The sequence below is a fragment of the Schistocerca cancellata genome, chromosome 3 (assembly GCF_023864275.1).
Source record: "Schistocerca cancellata isolate TAMUIC-IGC-003103 chromosome 3, iqSchCanc2.1, whole genome shotgun sequence".
Classification (NCBI taxonomy): Eukaryota; Metazoa; Arthropoda; class Insecta; order Orthoptera; family Acrididae; genus Schistocerca; species Schistocerca cancellata.
Window position 1 is genome coordinate 578504121 of NC_064628.1, and position 20589 is coordinate 578524709.

General features: G+C 39.9%; 1 protein-coding gene across 3 annotated transcripts in view; it reads left to right on the plus strand.

Annotated features, from left to right (window-relative positions):
• LOC126176821 (solute carrier family 22 member 7-like) overlaps nucleotides 1-7566 on the plus strand; it is a 232740-nt gene extending 225174 nt beyond the window's left edge. For all 3 annotated transcript variants that reach the window (XM_049924007.1, XM_049924006.1, XM_049924005.1), the window contains one exon: nucleotides 6301-7566. In XM_049924007.1, coding sequence (XP_049779964.1) covers nucleotides 6301-6552 — 252 coding nt within the window. In that variant the 3' untranslated portion in view covers nucleotides 6553-7566. The remainder of the gene's footprint in view (nucleotides 1-6300) is intronic.
• The last annotated feature ends 13023 nt before the right edge of the window (nucleotides 7567-20589 follow it).

The following is a 20589-nucleotide window of genomic DNA, read 5'->3' on the forward strand; positions in this document are numbered from 1 at the left end:
GTCATTCATCACACCAAATGGAAACTGTATGTCATCTTGCATCCATTTACAGTCATTCAAGGACGATACCTTCTCGTTCACGACATCACCAGTAAACAGTCACAAACGGCTGTTCATCCTACGCGCCACAGCAACAACGCTCCTACCACACTTCTCTGGGGCACTCCTCATTACTTTCTCGTCTCTAATGTACGCTCGTTGGCGAAGAAGATGTACTGTAGTCTATTACTTAAGAAGTCTTCGAGTCAGTCACTCATTTAGGAACTGTTCCGTATGCTCGGACATTCGTTAGCAGCTTGTTGTGGTGCAACGTGCCAAATGCTTCACATAGATCTAGGAATATGGAATCTGCCTATTGCTGTCCATCTATGGTTCGCAGAATATCTTGTGAGGAAAAGCTTTATAAAGCCTTGCTGACTTTTGGACGGAAGTTTTCTTGTCTCAAGGAAATTTATTCTTTCCGAACTCAGCATGTATCCAAGAATTCTGGGGCAAACCGATGTAAAGAATATTGGTCAGTTACTATGCGTGTCCGTTCTTTTATTATTCCCATATACAGAAGATACCTGTGCCTTTTATTCCACTCGCTTTGTCAGTGATTCGCGAAAAATGCAAGCTAAGTCAGGAGCTAATACATAAAGTACTCTCTGTAAAACCGAATTGTTCCAATTGCTTCTCTACACCAGGGGTGTCATATGGCCGGCATATTGGCGACACTCAAACACGGTATGTCTGTGAATGATTTCTTAAACAGAAAATTTAAAACTTCGTCATTCCTTTCGCCATTTTCTATTGCCACATCAGACTGGCCAACAAGTGACTGTATAGAAATTTTCGAATCACTCAGCGATTTTACACAGGACCAGAATTTTCTCTGTTTCTCGGCAAGATCTTTCGTAAGGTACAATGGTGGAAGTTGTGGAATGCTTTGCGAACGACCTTTTTACAGACCCATGTATTTCTATCAATTTTTTCCTATCAACATTTCCAAGTTCTTTTTTGATCTGAGTGTGCAACAGTCTCTGTTCCCCAGCATTTTCCGAATTTTGTTACTGCCACATACTTTGTTGTTGGCACATACTTCTCCAGTACGCCAGTTACAATCAATATAAACTTTGACCATAGCTCCTCACCTACATCTTATCAGAATTAAATGGTGTCTGCTCATTATCTAAACAACTGCTTATGTGTTCTTTCTAGCAATAATAGCCGCTTGTTTTCTTGATGGATGTATTATCTTTAGTAACTATCGTCACTATCATTACACCATGATCACTAATCCCTGCCCCCTTACTGGCACTGACAATAAAGTGAGGTCTGTTTGTTGCTCCTAAGTCTAAAATATTTCGATTGTGTGTTGGTTGTTGAACTAGCTGCTCAAGACAGTTTTGGAAAAGCATTTTCCGAATTACTTCACAAAGCTATCAGTCTGTAAAAACCGCAGGGAATCAATAGACGTCCCATTCTATAATCGGTAGGTTAAAGTCACCTCCAAATAACATTTCATGATCAGAAGACTTCCACGCTTCTGAGCATAGACTTTAATTGAATGATTTTAAAGCTGTTACAGCGGAATCGATTAGCCGGTAAATTCATCTGATGATAGCGCTGAGCTCACTTAAGTCAATTATTGACAGATAACTTCAAAGTCATGCTCAGTTCCGTCATCGATAGAAAAAATGTTTTTGTCGATTGCAACGACTACTCCCCTTTCCTAATGTTTCCACTCTGTCTTTCCAATAAACAAGCACTGTCTTGTTAAATATTTCTGAACTTTCTACTACGTTGTTAATCTAGCTTTCGTTTTCGATAATAATTTGTGCGTGACAATTTTCTTAGGTGGCAGTAAATTGAAGAATTTCGGAAATTTACCCTCACAATTCTGACTCGATCTGATATTGCCCTCTTGATATCGACTAGCGAGCGTTCATTCCAAGAAATGAGTCGTTCCATGAACGATTTGTTCCCCCACGTCCCACTAACGATACTGGCCTGTGTGCACATCGGTGACGTCATATTAGGAGTCCTTTGGCTCTTATTGGTCCGTGCACTGCAATGTACGCATTCTCGCGTTCCTGCCGTTCCCACTGCACTAACTATAAATGATGTAGCTATTTGTGGATTACTATATTCTCTTCGTGCTAAAGGTGGCTTAGTTTCATTAAACCTTCTGTTTAAATTAACTGAAATCTGCATCCTCAGTGACAAAAACGATCGTACTGTTTCAGCTGGAATAAAAGGAAATCTTACACTTTGAAGGTATGTATGTCTGTCAGCAGCTCGCTATTTCTGATCAAACCGTCTTGAATATAGCATAAAAGGCACATAAAAACACAACACACACACACACACACAAACACACACAAAGGAATTCAAGGACGCGTGGCAAAATTCGAAGTAGAAATCTCCCAAAATCCGTGTCACTCATTCGCAGACTAATTAAACCTACAATTTTCTATTTTTCTTCTTTTTCTTGCAGATGATTGCGCCTAGCGCCCACTCTCTGCCCCCCCCCCACCCCCACCCCTGTAGCTGCTTCTGTTTTGATCTTTCTCGACATCCATATTCCTTGCTTTGCATTGCCTCCTACAAATCATTTTGCCAGTTGTGTCATGGGCGACACCTATTCTTCCCCTGGGATGGTAATATTCTTTACTTTCTGCTAACATCCCAGTCTTCTGCTCCATACAAAACTACACCCTGGACTATAGCCTTCACATTCTCTTCGTCGTTGTTCTTATCTTCTTGTCTCATAGAACACAGTTCATTGCCCTTGTTACAACTCATCCATTATTAATCCTATAAGTGATTTCATCATTGCTTGTGACCTCTTTATTAGATAATACCACAAGATATTTTGTCTTTTCCACGCCCACAATTACCTCTCTATTACCTCCAATTTATTTAATTTTTCCATTCCAGTAGCCAAGTAATCACACTTATTCATGTTTATCTCCAGGCCAGCCTTATTGTATTCCTCTTAAAGCTTTCTTATCATATAACTTAGATCAGCTTCAACTTCTGCTAAAAATCTGGTCATTTGAAAAATACAGGTTAAATATCTTGCGGTAATCTACTGTCACTCCCATAACGTGGCATTTTCTATGATAAGTCTGCAGGTTCACTCCTAGACATAGCTAAAAAGAACGTCAGTGATAGCCCACATTCCTGTCGCAGACCTTTATTCACCTACAATTCTTCTGTCCAGCTATTCTCAATCCTTACTCTCGCTGTATTATTTTCATGTAATTTCGTAACAACCTCTAACGATCTTTGATCCAAATCTCTTTCCTTCAGCTTTTCCCACAGCTTATTGGTGATTCATTATCGTATGCTTCTTTCTAGATCAATCAGTGCAACATGTGTCTCCTTTGCAACCTGGACGCATATTAGTTTCACATATTAGTTTCAATGTGGATATCCGTTAGCGGCCTTCCATTTCGAAATCCTACTTGCTCTTCTTGCTGTGTGTGACTTGTTCCTTTCTACATCAGAACTTTCAGTACCTTAGAATACAGTTTTCGAACAAAAGGGATTATTTCCAATCCTTTATAATTATTTGGATCATTACGTGACCCTTTCTTATTCACTGGTCTTATCTAACTTTTCCCAATTCTGGTCTAACATCTTCTCCATTTAATACTCTTTCAAACAGCCTGCTTAGAATCTCCAACAATTTTGGTTATATTGGCCCATATCAAGGATGTGAATGACAATTTTCTCTCTTCTTCATACGATTCTCCACACTTTGTAGTTAGAAATTCTTCATAACAGAAAAGTGGAAGTGTGTGACTGAAAATAATAATACGGAATTTACATTTTTACTTATAGAAAATTGCATGAAGGTATCGTATATTTTCCACGGTTTTCCATTTCTTACTTCCTGTCACGTATTTTATTTGTTGCAGTTGACATTTTTGGTACGATAATTTATCATTACCTTACAGAACTGAAGATTAATATTTTACAAGTACATTTGAATGACGCTCAGTAACATCACTTCCCTCCCACGATAGAGTACACATTTTGAGTATAACAGAAATTTGATGTGCATCCAACATACATTACACCATGACCAAGCAAGAACAGTCACCGTAACAACATTCTCAGCGACAACTTTCAACGTTCCATAGTCACACTAAACAATGAAATCATCTGGGCTAGATAATTCAACTTTCTTCTTAGATTGCACCCAAGAGGTGCAAAACTCACAAGTTTTAAGAGAAAATTCCTTCTTTGCAGCATAACCAGATTTGCGCTTCAGTAAAAACAGAAACCGTTCTGGTATCTTTAATGTTTCCTAAGTCTCCCTTAAAACTACATAAGATATTATAACTTTCAATCATTTCTCAAACTTGCCAGGACAAGGAAGTCGAACCCTCATGGAAATTTTGTAATTCAAATAATTAATCATCACCATATCTTTCAATGCTTTTTATTTGAATTTCGAGTATATAGATGTAACTTACATTGTACGTTGCCCCACTGAGCTAAATCTATCTTCCAGAGTGTTATTTTGAAACTTAGTCCGTGCTATACAAATACATATGTAATCAAGATTTAAAACTACTAAGAATATCAATGACTTAAAATTCTAAAGGATTAAAGATAATGAAACTTCCCTTAAAAAGGCTAATTTTAAGTAATTCTGAAATTTCCCTTAGAAAGGCTAATTTTAAGTAATTATTTACCACAACAGTTTGCCTGTACTGATTACTAAATCTTTCTCCTTCATACACAATTTTTGCATTCACAATGTGCCACCAGCTAAAAATTATTTGTGTGAATAAAGCTGTATGTTCAGACACCATAAGAATACTATGTGGTGCTCACCAACGATCATCTCATATAAATCTTTTTGAGGAGTTAGGCGTTTTGTCTGCTGCTCCATAGTATATTCATTCCCTTAAGAAGTTTGTTGTACCAATCCACTGCAGTTAAAAACAACAGTGATGTACATAATTCCTATACCAGACGAAAAATGGCATTTATTACTCCACAGTAAGGTTGTATTTAGCACACAAATAAGTGCAGAATGTTGCGACCAAAATTTGTGATGGGTCACACAGTGATATGACATGTAGGATCGACAGCAAAGTAAAATATGAAAACAAACAGAAAAAGTTTCCTCTTGACATCTCCTTCTATCCAGTAGAAAACTTTCTGTTACTGTAATGTGTAGAAGTTGGAAGGTAGGAATTACTAATTCACATCTGTACCAGTATATCCAAAAATAACAAGTAAATGACCAGCATGTAGCTATATATAAAAATTAATTTCTTACTGAAGATAAAATGGTTCATTCCACACCATTACAATTATTTATTGTGCAAATGATTAATGAAATGTAAAACAAATTAGGTAACTAACTGATCTGAAAATTTTGTGTCCTTATAAGCCAAGACGTTTAAAGTAACTGCAGCTTTTTCATAAAAAACCTTGGGTGCTAGGTTAATATTTTGCTAACCAATATTGAAAAGAAGTAGGCCTTAAAACAGCAATTCCAAATACTCAGAAGTTGCAGAAATATAAGATGAAAATTGTCAAAATCAGTAAACTTCAGCACTTTCTCGGGCTTAGCAAACCAGTTGTTACAGGTACACTTCAGTATGTTTCCAATATCACAAACTAGGAACAACTTTCTAGTACTGTGAATAGGATGTAGGATGCAGGGCTACAGTGTACTGTTAGGAGTAAGGGGGTTTCATTTCAAGTTTTTCTGTTTATTTTATTATTGCACAATACTAAAGGTAATATAGTACAATTAGCTTTCTCTGTCTCATTAATTACTTTTCATAACGTATAATTTATCTGTGGAGCAGTTAATTTGCTAACAGGTGTAATAGTCACAATGTATTTTAATTTTGAAAAGACACTGATGCAATTGAGACCCAAGCCCTTTTAGCTACATCGTTATAATCAGTTTTATTGACACCATGGATTATGTCTTACATAAAGGTCAAATGAATCCCAATATAAATTTCATCCACTGACACATTTACCACAATTTCACCACTTTTCAAAAAAAATTTTCGTGATCTTCAGGAATTTTATACTACCCTCTACAGACAAACAATTTAAATCAAATTTTTCTTTCAGATTTCTTACATAGGATGGATGTGGAAACGTTATAGCGGTGTCACTCTTATAACCGATTTGTTACTGCTGACAATGCTGTTTTCATTCAAACTGTGTAACTGTCCCGGCAGACGTTTCTTGTAATCATACTGATACCAATATTTAATTATGTATCTCCATCTAATCAGAAATAGTTACATGTTGATGATTTTCTGTTCACAGGGAAACACTGCTGGACAGCACTGGTTGTTCGCAGTACTCGGTACCGTAACGCTTATCACATCAGTTCTGGTGTCATTTTTACCTGAATCGTTGAAAGAGAAGCTTCCAGAGACAATGAAAGACGCAGCGCTCTATGGTCGTGACCAGAAGTTCTGGACTATTCCCGGAGGCAAGACCAACATACCAGAAACTACTCCAATCCACAAAACCGGTTTCACGGAATGTACCTCCTTCAGTAATCGCAATGTATAGGGAACTGAAGTAGTCCGCAGTCTAGTGCCAAACTTTCGACATCGAACCTCTTTGGCATTTTGTATCAATCGCTGCCGTCGCTTAATTATTAATACAGTTCCTAACTAGAGCGTGTGAAGCATAACGGACCACCACTGCAGGCTTTGCAACTTCAGAGAAATTTTATAGTTGTCGGCGACTAATGAACCAAGGGACTCCAAACCAATGACTAGGAACAATTATCACTACATCACAGCAGCAATTTTTTATATCTTTGTTGCAATAAGAACTTAGACATTTACTGAGGAGTCTTCTACAAAAGATGCAACAACATATATAGCAAGATGCTCCGTATTCGTTTTTCCCACGTATTCTTAGCCGCCCCAAAGTTACCATCAGAAAAGCAGATACAGAAACAAGATATCGAAGCATTTAAGATGCTTTCATTTCTAATATTTTTTTTTATTACTCGTCTCATTTCCAGGTCATTTGAAAATGGTCAGCGCGTTTAGAATCCCAAGGAAGACAATCGAAAAATTGGACAGAATGTGTGGTGCAAGAAGCAGAATGTTAAGAAACAGAGTAAGGAAGAAAACAATGCAGAAGTTCTGTATGCCTTTTCTGGCGGAGCCAGCACATTTATATGGTACTACAGGGAATGTGCTCACTAGCAGCCTCAGAAATGGGATTTCATCCATCAGCTGTGGCAGTGACAAAGAGTAATGGGATGAGAAGTGAAGGCATACCGAACATTCTCAATTTCAATGCCAAAATCTCACAATATCGTCTAAACTGGAAATGTCATAAGTTGCGCTGAACGTCTTCAAAAATCTATCTAGAGGGATAAATCTGCAGAGGTGGAAAGCTAATGTTTGAAGTATGCAAAAAATCTAAGGATGTAGTATGTGATGATTAGTGTTATTGCTAATATTATTACCATAATTACTGTCAATCACTGTACAATTGTGCAAGACGATTTATTGGGAAACTATTGTGTCCCCCTGTGAACAGAAAATTTTCGATGACTTATTAGATGCTGTCAACAAAATGTTGACAAAATAGAATATTAAAATTCATTGGTTTTCTGTTATAATCCATTTATTACCTTCTCCTGTTTCATATTATGGTGATGCCAAATAATAACAACAACACTTAACTACCAGTTAAGCTTTTGAGAGGTGTTGTAGAAGTAGTTAGAAACAATAAAATGCTACTGGAAGAAGAAACTATCGTTTCTGATAGAGATAGTCCAACAATATATTACATTGTTGTCAACAGTAGCTACAGTATTCCGACTTACAAAAGCTAAAAGTATTTTTAGAATGTGCATGTAGGTAAATGGGGTTCTCCACACAAACTGCTACTTTAGGTTTACACGTTGTATTCTGCAACATCGTAATCGTGAGGTAATGCAAAGTTAAGGAATGCCAGAAACCGATATCTTTGTCGCATGTAGAGTGTAATTTATGTGAAAGGACGTCTTATAAAACTCTAGCTACAGAATCAAATATGTATTTCTTGAGGAACTTTTCATTCCTCGTGAATCCACCATAAGCATTGCATTTGTCACGTTTGGTCAACCTGTCGATTAGTGTATCGACTGCAAAACGTGGGAGCAATGCATCTTAGTTAATGAGAGAATGTGGTATTCCTTCTTACGTGTTATCATATTTGAACCTGAGTCAGCCAACAAGGAAACTAGGTGATAATTTCCACTTGCTCTGGACACAAGACTCGCCACACTGAAGGTACGTTACTTTTTGGGTGGTCTTTGTTCGATGGGGTGAAGGTGGTGACTCTGCACTCAATGCAGGTCGTATCAAGCAGTGTTTCACACCTTTGTCTAATGCGCAGGATGGAAGGTATTGCCAGCACACTTTCATATATGAGGCGAGGTACAGGCAGAATTGAAGCTGTGAGGAGGGGTCGTGAGTCGTGCTTTGGTAGCTCAGTGGGTAGAGCACTTGCCCGTGAAAGGCAAAGGTCACGAATTCAGGTCTTGGTCCAGGCACACAGTTTTATTCTGTCAGGAAGTTTCACACTTTGATGTAATATGACAAGATGCAGATCGATGAATGCATTGCATTTAGTTTCTTTTTCTTCATAGTACATTCACAGGATTGTTGAATGGCGATAAAGTCATCACTCTCTCGCGTTGCTTTTCATTTGATAAGTTCAAGTATTAAATGTATATCTTTCTTTTACTTACCACTTATTCTATGTAATGTTTAACCCGAAATGCATTTCAGTAATAGGTGTCCTAAATCTCAGATGAGTTACACGCTCCTTATCTCACTTTAAATGATGTATTTATTCCAAGTGAAATGTGCAGTAATGTAGAGTTTTAGTCAATTCTGTTTCCATGTGTGAATTGTATAACTAACTCCCTATCCAGTGACAGTACTCTCTATTTAATTTGCCTTGAGAAATTCACTAATTTACTCCACTTTTTCCCCGAATCACAGATTTACCATGTGGCACAGCATCTGTATTATAGTTTTGAATGAATTTGCTCAAGGGCTCATATAATCCATAAAAGCTAGTACAATATGGACACATTGTTCTACAGTGTTCCCTATTAACATATCTTTCGTTAGTGAATTTCAGGTCTTAAGATAAGTGTAATTCCAATTCAGTTTCTCTGAGATAAACACGAAACGGAGCCGAACTACTTGCAGTTGTAATATTGATCAAATAGCAGCGATTTTCAGGTTGTTAAGCACTAATTGCCAATTGATAATAAGACACACTTTCGAAGTTCACAGAATCTATTTACGTATTGTTAGTTACACTTTGAGATAGTGGGATATGAAGCTAAAACTCACAATTCATGTTCGTTCAGTATAACATAAAATTTAAGTTCTATACATGTGTGAAGACTATTTGTCTTACTCTCTCATCCCGCTAAGTGCAAACCTACATATTATTCACAACTAAATGTATTTGTTGATGGAGATAGTGATATCTGATCATCTCTCTTCTCAGTAAATTTAATTTTCTACTCTGTGAGGCCTGTAACTGATGATGATTATTTATCTGTGGAGTAAAACCGTCTTAGCCATTAGACGAGTTAAAAGAAGAGTTTGATTGATGGGACATATTGAGAGTCAACAAATGATCGTCAGTTTATTAATGGACGGTGGTGTGCAAAAAAAATTGTAGGGGAATTCCAAGGATTGGCTGCAGTATGCAGGTTCAGATAAATGTAGGTTGCAGTAGCTACGCAGAGATGAAGAGGCTTACACAGTATAGATTCACATGGAGAGTTGCATCAAACAAGTCTTTGGACTGAAGATCATGACAAAAACAACAAAGTGTCATTAATGATGTGTGGATGACCTCTAATTAGTCGACCAGAATGTTGTTGCAGCAGGGAGTGCTGGCGCTTCGGTTGGCTTATAGTAGGTCAATGTGTAATCAGGGTTGCAGAGGGAAGGTAGGACATTGTAACTATGGTTATGTGTTTAAAATTATACTAGCCTTGGTGGTTAGTTATGAAATGGATGGTCTACCACACAAGGGGTGGATTTCAAGTTCTTTGTCTGCTGTATCTGTTTCAGTGACCTGTTCCTATTTCATCCACCATGTTAGTTTCCGTATCACTACTAGTATCACGTGCTGCGTATTCATCTTCACTTTCCAGACCAGCACTGATTATTATATTCTCTATTGCTTCCTCCATAACCCGTGTCTCCAGCAGGATTCGTTTCCAGTTTGTCATATGTGTTTCCAATCTTTTAACCAATTATGTTGAATAATCTTAGGTAAATGCTCTTTGGTTACTTGTTTTAGGTAGCTAAATAAGGGACGAAACTTTTTTTCTGCAAGTTTTTGTTTCATTGTATGCCAGATTAGCTCTGTGAAGTTTAGGTCATAGTTGTGTAGCGAGAGCCTTAGAACAATATACCCCCTACACCTTGAAACTGCATCTGCTTCAAAAACATACTTCGGCGTTTTACAACGCACAATTTGCAAAAGCTCATTTCCTGTCAAACTCCCTTCAAAGCTGATTTTTTTTTCTTAATGACCCATTCGACTATGTCCTTTTTGTGAGCTGCAGTAGCAGGGAATTTACTTGTCTAGATAGCGTGGTACGGTGCGTTTTCAGGAACAACAATGCCATCAGCTTGGATGTCAGGTAATGGTTTCTCTTCTAATCATTTCAGATAATTATCCCCATTCCCATCATCGCGAAATCGTGGGTTTAGATTTCGTATCATAAATTGACTCTGCTCCCTCTACGAAACCCATTGCTCCTCCAGTGAGGACAACAGCTCTTTGGTCTGGCCTTCACTGCTAGTATTCGTTGCACCTGAAACTTTTTCGTGCTGCCAGCATTTTTTCATAGTATGATGCGTGTGCAGCCACTTTTTGTCTGTGTAGACCACTGGTTTATTTGACTCCTTTTCATTATTTCTGATTGCTCTCAAGTATTTCGCACACTTTGCAACAATGTCGGAACGTTCAGCTAGAACTGTTCTCTTATTTTTACATTTTTCGGAACGAAATTCCATCTACTGCAAAATTTTCTGGGATGTTTTCTCTTGTACCTTTCTCCTTAAAATTAATCTCAGTTTTTGAAAATATATACAGCTTTCTCAGAGTTAGGATTTACTTCTGCTCATAATTCTACACTAATACGCTAACAAATTTTCTTCGCGGTCATCTAAGACAATTACTTTTCTAGATCCCCTTTGTCTTCTAGGGGTTCTAACTTTTTCCCCAGTTTCTTGCGCTTTCTTAAAGTCTTTCAAAATATATTGTACTGTTCTTTCTGATTGCCATTGCATTCTGAAGTGTCAAGATAGCATTTTGTATATGTATCATTACTTCACTATCCTTTTTTACTTCCTGGCGAAATTCTGGAACTACGAATATAAGCTCTTTTTCACATGAGTTTGTTATGTGGAAACACTTTGTCCTAACTTACAACAATACCGTCAGGAGCCAAAATCAGCCCGATAAGTTTCTCGAAAACTATAACCAGACTCTTTTATACACTGCTGGCCATTAAAATTGCTACACCAAGAAGAAATGCAGATGATAAAAGGGTTATTCATTGTACAAATATATTATACTAGAACTGACATGTGATTACATTTTCACGCAATTTGGGTACATAGATCCTGAGAAATCAGTACCCAGAACAACCAGCTCTGGCCGTAATAACGGCCTTGACACGCCTGGGCATTGAGTCAAACAGAGCTTGGATGGGGTGTAAAGGTACAGCTACCCATGCAGCTTCAACACTACACCACAGTTCATCAAGAGTAGTGACTGGCGTATTGTGACGAGCCAGTTGCTCGGCCACCATTTACCAGACGTTTTCAGTTGGTGAGAGATCTGTAGAATGTGCTGGCCAGGGCAGCAGTCGAACATTTTCTGTATCCAGAAAGGCCAGTACAGGTCCTGCAACATGCGGTCGTGCATTATCATGCTGAAATGTAGGGTTTCGCAGAGATCGAATGAAGGGTAGAGCCACGGGTCGTAACACATCTGAAATGTAACGTCCACTGTTCAAAGTGCCGTCAATGCGAACAAGATGTGACCGAGACGTGTAACCAATGGTACCCCATACCATCACGCCGGGTGATACGCCAGCATGGCGATGACGAATACACGCTTCCAATGTGCGTTCACCGCGATGTCGCCAAACACGGATGCGACTATCATGATGCTGTGAACAGAACCTGGATTCATCCGAAAAAATGAGGTTTTGCCATTCGTGCACCCAGGTTCGTCGTTGAGTACACCATCGCAGGCGCTTCTGTCTGTGATGCAGCGTCAGCCATGGTCTCCGAGCTGATAGTCCATGCTGCTGCAAACATCGTCGAACTGTTCGTGCAGATGGTTGTTGTCTTGCAAACGTCCCCATGTGTTGACTCAGGGATCGAGACGTGGCTGCACGATTTGTTACAGCCATGTGGAGAAGATGCCTATCATCTCGACTGCTATTGATAACGGGCCGTTGGGATCCAGCACGGCGTTCCGTAATACCTTCCTGAACCCACCGATTCCATATTCTCCTAACAGTCATTGGATGTCGACCAACGCGAGCAGCAATGTCGCGATATGATAAACCGCAATCGCGATAGGGTACAATCCGACCTCTATCAAAGTCGGAAACGTGAAGGTACGCATTTCTCCTCCTTACACAAGGCGCCACAACAACGTTTCACCAGGCAACGCCGGTCAACTGCTGTTTGTGTATGAGAAATCAGTTGGAAACTTTCCTCATGTGAGCACGTTGTAGGTGTCGCCACCGGCGCCAACCTTGTGTGAACGCTCTGAAGAGCTAATCATTTGCGTATCACAGCACCTTCTTCCTGTCGGTTATATTTCATGTCTGTGGCACGTCATCTTCGTGGTGTAGCAATGTTAATGGCCGGCAGTGTATATAAAACAGTTCATCTCCCTCTTATTAGAAAAGTATCTGATGAAGTCGGAAAAATTTTACAGTAACGTCACGTAAGACCGGTATCTAGACCAACAAAGAAAATACGTCAAGTACTCTGATATGCAAAAGATAAACGTCCTCTTCTGTCGGCATGCGTGGTATGTCAAATTTCGTGTACATGTGATAACGTATACAATGGAACTATTAAGAGATACGTCCGAAAGACTTTTAGGAACATAAACGTCTTTGCTGAATAGGGAAAATAGTAAAAAAAACGCGGTAGCTCTTCAACTAAGAAATCATGATGTGAAGTTTTCCAAATACAAAAATTTATCTACAGAGACACACCATTACACACGGCTGTATATAGAAGCCATCGATATATACACTGGCCAGTCGCGTTAACGTGGCTACCTATCAAAAACCTGAATAACCAGCTTTTACATCGTGGACCACTGCGAGACTTGCAGAACGACGACGTTGAGGGTCTGGCAGATACCGACTCCAGGGCCGTGGCCAGTTGCGCCAAGTTTCTCGACTGAGGCTCCATGACACGAACAGCCCTATCGAGGTGGTCCGACAGATTCTCGATTGGGTTTTAATCCGGGGAGTTTGGTGGCCAGGGGAGTTCGGTAACTTTATCCTGGTACTCTTCGAACCACTCACGTACACTGCGAGCTGTGTGACACTTTGCATCGTTCTGCTGGCAGATGCCATCGTGCTGAGGGAAAAAAAAAACTGCATCCAGGGATGGATATGGACCTCAAGAATAGTTGCAGCTTGGTTCGTCAGGGCGGTCAGTTTCTCAACAGTTGCACGGCTATTATCCCATGCCCATCTTTGCAGTTGGCGTTCGTCCCGTCATCTATGGCCCATGGCGCACCAAGTTGGCTCAGTGCTGGTTTTAGAAAACGCCATTTTGCCATGCGCAGTATACTGTAACCACGGCGGCACGCGATCAGTTTACAAACTTAGCCGTTTCGGAAATGCTTCCATCCTTGGCCAAAAAGTGAATTATCATACCCTTCTGGATGTGACATAAATCACTCCATTTTCACTTTACAATAACGATTACATTGTTTTCGCGTCCTCCCGACATGATTTATATACCCCCCCCCACTACTAGTGCAGCCACCTGCCGTCTGTGGATGGTTATTTCACTTTGACGTCGAACAAACGTGCTGGTGCCCTAAATGCAACTGGACCCTGCAAACGTGGGCATAATCTTAACATAAAAGAAGAAGTCATGAAATTTATTGATATATGGTCAGTTGCTCTTTAGAATCGCTGTACCAGTTGTATCTTTCACAGAGGACAATCGATTATCAGGTTTAATCGCTGTCAACAAGAATCTGAGCCAGCCACATATAAACTTCTACTACACCCCGTTTTTCACAATATTTATGTCGCTCGCTTACATCCGAAGAGCAAAATGCCAAGACTCAATGTAACCAGGACCAGCTGCGAAGATGTCCAGTGAAGCTCTGGGTGAAATGTTACGAACGAAAAAATTAATGGGACGCTACCACACAGTCTGGAAGATTCACCAATAGCTAAAACATCGGGTTGTGAAGGCCTACATTGTATTGCATGATGGACACTTGTATTGGCTTCTTGTACATGTAGTTCCAGTGTCAGATGTTCATGCTCTAAAGTTACCTGACAGACCGGACATTCCATGTAATGGCACGAAACGGTGCAGCCTCCGAATACCTCTCCCCTGTTTTGAGGCACGACTTCCCTAGGCTGATAGTGTGCCCCCGTACACTTAGGAGTCCCCCAGAACTGACTGTGTACACCTGACGCTATATGCAAATGGTACACTGTTGTTCGTCCACAGCATACGTCCACACCACAGAGGCCCTGTGATGACCTCGCCCTTGGACTGTCAAATGGCGGCCCAGTTTCGAAATGGTCAAAATTCAGTCAATCATCACCACCCACCGACGATTTCCAGCAGCCCTCCAGCAGATTATCATGTTCAGTAGCGTTGTTCTGGAAACGTTACCATGTTATCATTTTACTGTAGTGGACAAGCGTCTAATATAACACGTGACCGACATTATGAAACTGGTTCGTAGAATACTTAACGCATTGCACCCAATGCTGATCCAAGCTCGACACTGCGTCCACACCTCAGCTAATACCGTACAATGGGGTACTCCTCCATGTACTTTAGTGTGGTGGTATGGTGCAAAGACTAAAAAAACGAATGCTAATGACAACGTTGCATCCTGATAGCAATCTCCTTTCAGAGATTGTACACCAAATTGTTGGCTCTTCTGAACGCTTCCGCAATACTGTCTACTGAAACACGTTGATCTCGAAAAGTCGAAGATCCAGACACCCGAATAAAAAATACTCTTCCGAGCATCTACTAGATGGCCGGATTGTTGGTTGCCAACCACAGCAAGCACCAAAAGACGCCGAGAAAACGCGTTCACCGAGAAGAGAAAACAGAAGTGAATAAGAAAGAAACGCAACAAGAGTTGGGGCTGCTTTTGGGGAAGGAGACCAGACAACGAGGTCAACGGTCTCGTCGGATTAAGGAAGGACGGGGACGGGGAAGGAAGTCGGCCGTGCCCCTTCTAAGGGACCATCCCGGCATTTGCCTGGAGCGATTTAGGGAAATCACGGAAAACGTAAATCAGAATGACCGGACGCGGGATTGAACCGTCGTCCCCACGAATGCGAGTCCAGTGTGCTAGCCACTGCGCCACCTCGCTCGGTATACAAACGCAACAAGACTCCTAGGAATAATCGCAAGGGATAAACTCCATAAAACAGAAGACGAAATTGCAATGAAGATCCGACGATGACATTAGAGAAGTAGTGTGTGTGTGTGTGTGTGTGTGTGTTTGTGTGTGTGTGTGTGTTTTATAATATTAAGTTGCCTCATGGTTAACTTTCACGAGAAGTTGTAGAAACCACTATAAACGGCTCGGTGGGCGAGTAGTTATGTAGAAGAACAATACGAGACTGGAATAGAAGGGAGAACCGATAGAGGTACTCAAGGTACCCTCCGCCACACACCGTCAGGTGGCTTGCGGAGTATGGATGTAGATGCAGATGTAGAAGAGTAGCTCAAGTATAAAACTCGAGCGTATCTCATTCGATTGTACTCCACCTAATAAAACACAACAGTGTCAGACGAAATAAGGACTCATACAAGTGTTGCCCAGAAAGTAATGTACCGTATTTTTTTTATCGAGCGATAATGATGCTACGAATGCGAAACGTTACGTATGTATTATCTGAAGTCTCCTGATTGAGAGCGCCCGTCACTTAAGACAGATAGCGTAGCTGAATGGACAGCTTGAAAATGGCGTCTGTAGGTGATGTACATTACAAGCAACGTGCCGTCATTGAATTTCTCACTGCAGATAAAGAAACTGTGGAAATATTCAAAAACGCTTGTGCAAAGGCCATGGAGCACCTGCTGTCGCCAAAAGAACAGTTAGTCGCTGCGCACGGCGGGTGAGGTCATCAGAAGGCGGTTCAGCGGAGCTACACCATTTGCGGCAGTGGAAGAGACCATCCAGGGCTGTCACACCTGACCTAGCACCCTCGGACTACCTCTTGTTTGGACAGTTAAAGAATGTCATTCGTGAAAAACATTTTGAGGACGATGAGGAGGTGGTTCACACAGTGAAGTTCTGGCTCCGCCATCCGGACAATTCACGTCCTTGTTTCGCGCTGGGTAGACCATAGAATGGAATAGAGATTACATGGAAAAATAGGGTGTGTAGGTAAAACACCATTATTTCGTGTGTGTAATTCACATTATGTTCAATAAAAATTGTTGAAGAAGGAAAAAGGGGCACATTACTTTCTGGCAACCCTTGTAAAAGCATCTTGCTCTATTTGCACTCAGGAGGAGTTTTCCTCTAATCTGTTTAATTCACTCTATCTTCCTTTCATCATTTTTTTCGATGTTTCTTTAGTTGCGGTGTTATCTAACCAATTTTATTGTGTCCGTTCTCCCAAACACTGAAACTTTTCAACTCTTTTGATGCCTTCCTGTTGCGTTTGTGTATATTTTTCTCTGTTGTATTTATGTTCGATGTATTCCGTTTTTTCATACGATGTTAGTAATCCGTTTTTAGCTGCAGTTTTGTGAAGTGTTTTTATTATTACCATTGCATCTGTTTTGTCCTTCGAAATTACTGCAATATCGTCAGCAAAAGCGAGACATTTCACTTCAAATCTTCATCTTGTTAGTCCTAGATGGATTCCTTCGATTTTTTTCTCTTGTAGTTCTTTATCCCACTCTCTCATTATCTTGTCTAAGACCAGACTGAAGAGAATCAGTGGGAGCCCATCGCCCTGCCGTGCAGTGTTAATTGTGAAGGGTTCAGAAACTTCTAGAAATTTAATTTTTGAAGTTGTGTCTATGAGTGTCTGTTCGACTAATTGTCTGACGATTTTGTCGATACCTCCTTTGTTAGGAATACTATCTGCTTCAGAATCGCATGTTTTTATGAAATCAGTGAGTATAACGACTGTGTTAAGGTTTCGCATTGTTCTGATTCTAAGGACAGTTTTCAAATTAAAAAATTGGTCTGAGCATGATCTATTTGTTCTGAACCCTGCTTAGGTACTCGCCAGTTGTGTGTTCTGCTTGATCTATATTAAACAGTGAACCTTCGGACATAGTTTTGTAGGTTCCTGGAAGTAGATACACGTCTCGGTAATAATTGTTGGATTCTGTCCTGTCACCCTTCTTATGTAACGTATGGATAATGGCTTGATTCCAGTCGTCCGGAATTCTTTCTTTCTCCCACAAATCTTAAATAACCTCATAAATGATTTCAGCTGCCAGCTTCCCTCCCAGCTTCCAAATCTCAGCTAATATGCCGCCTTCACACGGCGCTCCATTGCTTTTCAGCTGGCCAATATACTGTTCAATTTGTTGCAGTGATGGTGGTTCTGAAGGTGGGTTTTTCTTCTGAGACTCTCTGAAAATTAGTCGTGTTAGTTCCTCACAGTTTACATTTTGGAAGTATTTTGCTCGTAACTCACAGCTGTCTTTTATTTCTTATAGAAACGTTCTACATTGTGATTGATAATGTGGTTTACTGTTTACGTTCTCCATTTTTATAAAGAATTTGAGTAAATTGGTTTCTTTGTAAAGAGTTATTTTACATGATTGATGCGTAAATGTAATATACCATCATTGATTCATGTGCAGCGAGTGGATTAACTGTTGATAGGTAAGTACTGTATCTTCTTACAAATTCATTAATAATGAAATGGTGTCCTAAATCTATGCTACATTTCAGTTTTTCGTGAATTATTTTTTCATTTTGAATGGTAGGTTCGATGTTACTACATATGGTGTTCGGAAATTTCCGCTACATAGAGGGGAGTGAGTGCACAATATTTTGAATAGGAACCCATGTCCATAATGTACCGTTTCCGTTCTACGACTGTTTCAGTTCATATATTTAACTCATACACTTCTGCTTGAGCAATTGAATTAGGCGTGGCGCAGTACAATTAGAAGGGAAGTCCAGCGTGCTTATGTACAGAACGGTGCTGATGGATTACAACAGTGGCTACATGTGGCGACCACCAACGTTGTTACAGACATTGCACCTGCGAAGCATGTTCCGGTACACACTCTCCATCCCAACTGGTGTCTCTTCAGTTTGCGTGTTATCGTGTCCACGTTTTGTTTACAGATGCGCGTTTTAGCATGTACATTTTAATGCTTAATAACATGCAACGCATAACCGTTTGGCGACGATCATATTTTCCTGTAGATGCTGCCATGGCTTAGTTCAGACGTAACTGCTGAGTGCAGCTCACTGTGCTTGGATGACGTGAAGTTTTCTCATCAAGGATTGGTCTTGTAGACGCTTTTTGAGTTTCTGTGTAATGGAAGTCACTGACACTCCGTTGGAGGAAGCAGCTTGAGGTTTTCCACGAGGCAAGTGCACACCTTTATATCTGGGAGAAATGCTGTTTACTTGACCTAATGTTTGTTCATCACCACGCTATTTACAGATTCTCTAAGTCATTTTACCTGCTAAATTTTTTTATAACCAGTTACAAATTTTTAAAAATCTCATTCATCCTATTTTCAACCTTTAAAACATGGTTCAGAATTCGGGTGTAGAATTCATGTATCACAGAGTTAATATTTCATTTACATATATACACATAAAAGCCTGGACAGAGAAAAATCGCTACAACATTTCAATGTGTACAATATGTGGGTCCAAAATAGCAAAGTAGCGACTTTTAGGGACGATTGAAATACGAAATAAACATACGCTCACCCAAAAAAAAGCAGAGGAAAAAAACCTCTAGCTACAAGTTTCGCATCAACAGTACACTGCCATTCATGTTACTTAGTATAATTTTGTATAAATATACTACCGATGTATACTTTGTGAACAGACTAGTGCATCACATACATGCATGTGAATATTTTGTGTTTCGATGGTACATGTTACACAGTGCAGTGTACCTGTACAAATGTTTTCATTTATTGACAAGACATCGATCTCTGGCATTATACCATTCGCTCAATTTAATCGGTTCATGACCATCTTCTGCTCTCTCCTCAAAATAAATGTCTTAATATTATAACGCATTAGGTATAATAGGTATTCATGCAATGTGTTAGTCTGAAAAGCACCTTTGCACTCAAAGGAATAACCTCATATCTATACAGATGAAAATAATGCCATATGAGAGGCCCAGGTTCGATTCCCATCCAGCTCAGTGATTTTTTTCTGTTCAGAGACTGGATGTTATGTGGTCTTCATCATCATTTCATCCTCATCGAGATTCAAGTCACTGAATGGTGTCAAAAGACTTGTGACCAGTCTACCCATGGGACACCCTAGCAACACGGACATCACATCATCAGTTCATTAGGCGATCAGCACAACGAATATTCTCGTTTGGGGTACTTACCTTTCATAATGTTTATTTAAATGTTCTGTGTGCATCGAAACCTCTTCAAATCTTTGTCTGCGTACTAACTTTGAATCGTATTGGTTCTAGGATATGTGAGAAATTAAACAACCAGGGCATGGAATGTGTATGATGATACACAGTCTCTCATAGACTAGTGTCCATTTGGTGCTTTTTTTCGTGTGAGCTGTGAAGATTTGCAGTGCGTGCTGAGTAAAACGTAAATCATACTTCATAACTTTGCGTGTTTTTGAGATTCTTGTCATAATGCGATTTCCTAAGCTGTTCTTGATGAGTACATGCCATTATCACAAATCTGACCTTTTCTTCGAAGGGTTCCGCTTCTCCTGGAAACTTCAGAAAAGAATCTGCCTGCTCATTGCTTTCTTTGACATTTAGCATCATGTCTGCAGGTGTTTCTTGTGTGTCATAAGTAGGAAGATGGTTCACTACGTGCTCAAGTAAATCAAGAGACTGCGCTCAACAAGTGTGTTGCTTGTGTGTATAAGTCCTTATGAGCCTGTTTAATTCAAAGAACACTCGTTTGCAAGGATTTGCATGTGGGTTAAAGTGTGATACTGAAATTATTTGTATGCCATTTTCTCGTAAAAACTCTCTCCATTTGTAGCCTGTGAACTAAGATGCTTTGTCCATTAGCAATGACTTGGGATTTCCTAATGTATGGACGTAACATTTCAAATTATTTTGATAATTACTGCAGCTGTAGTGGACTT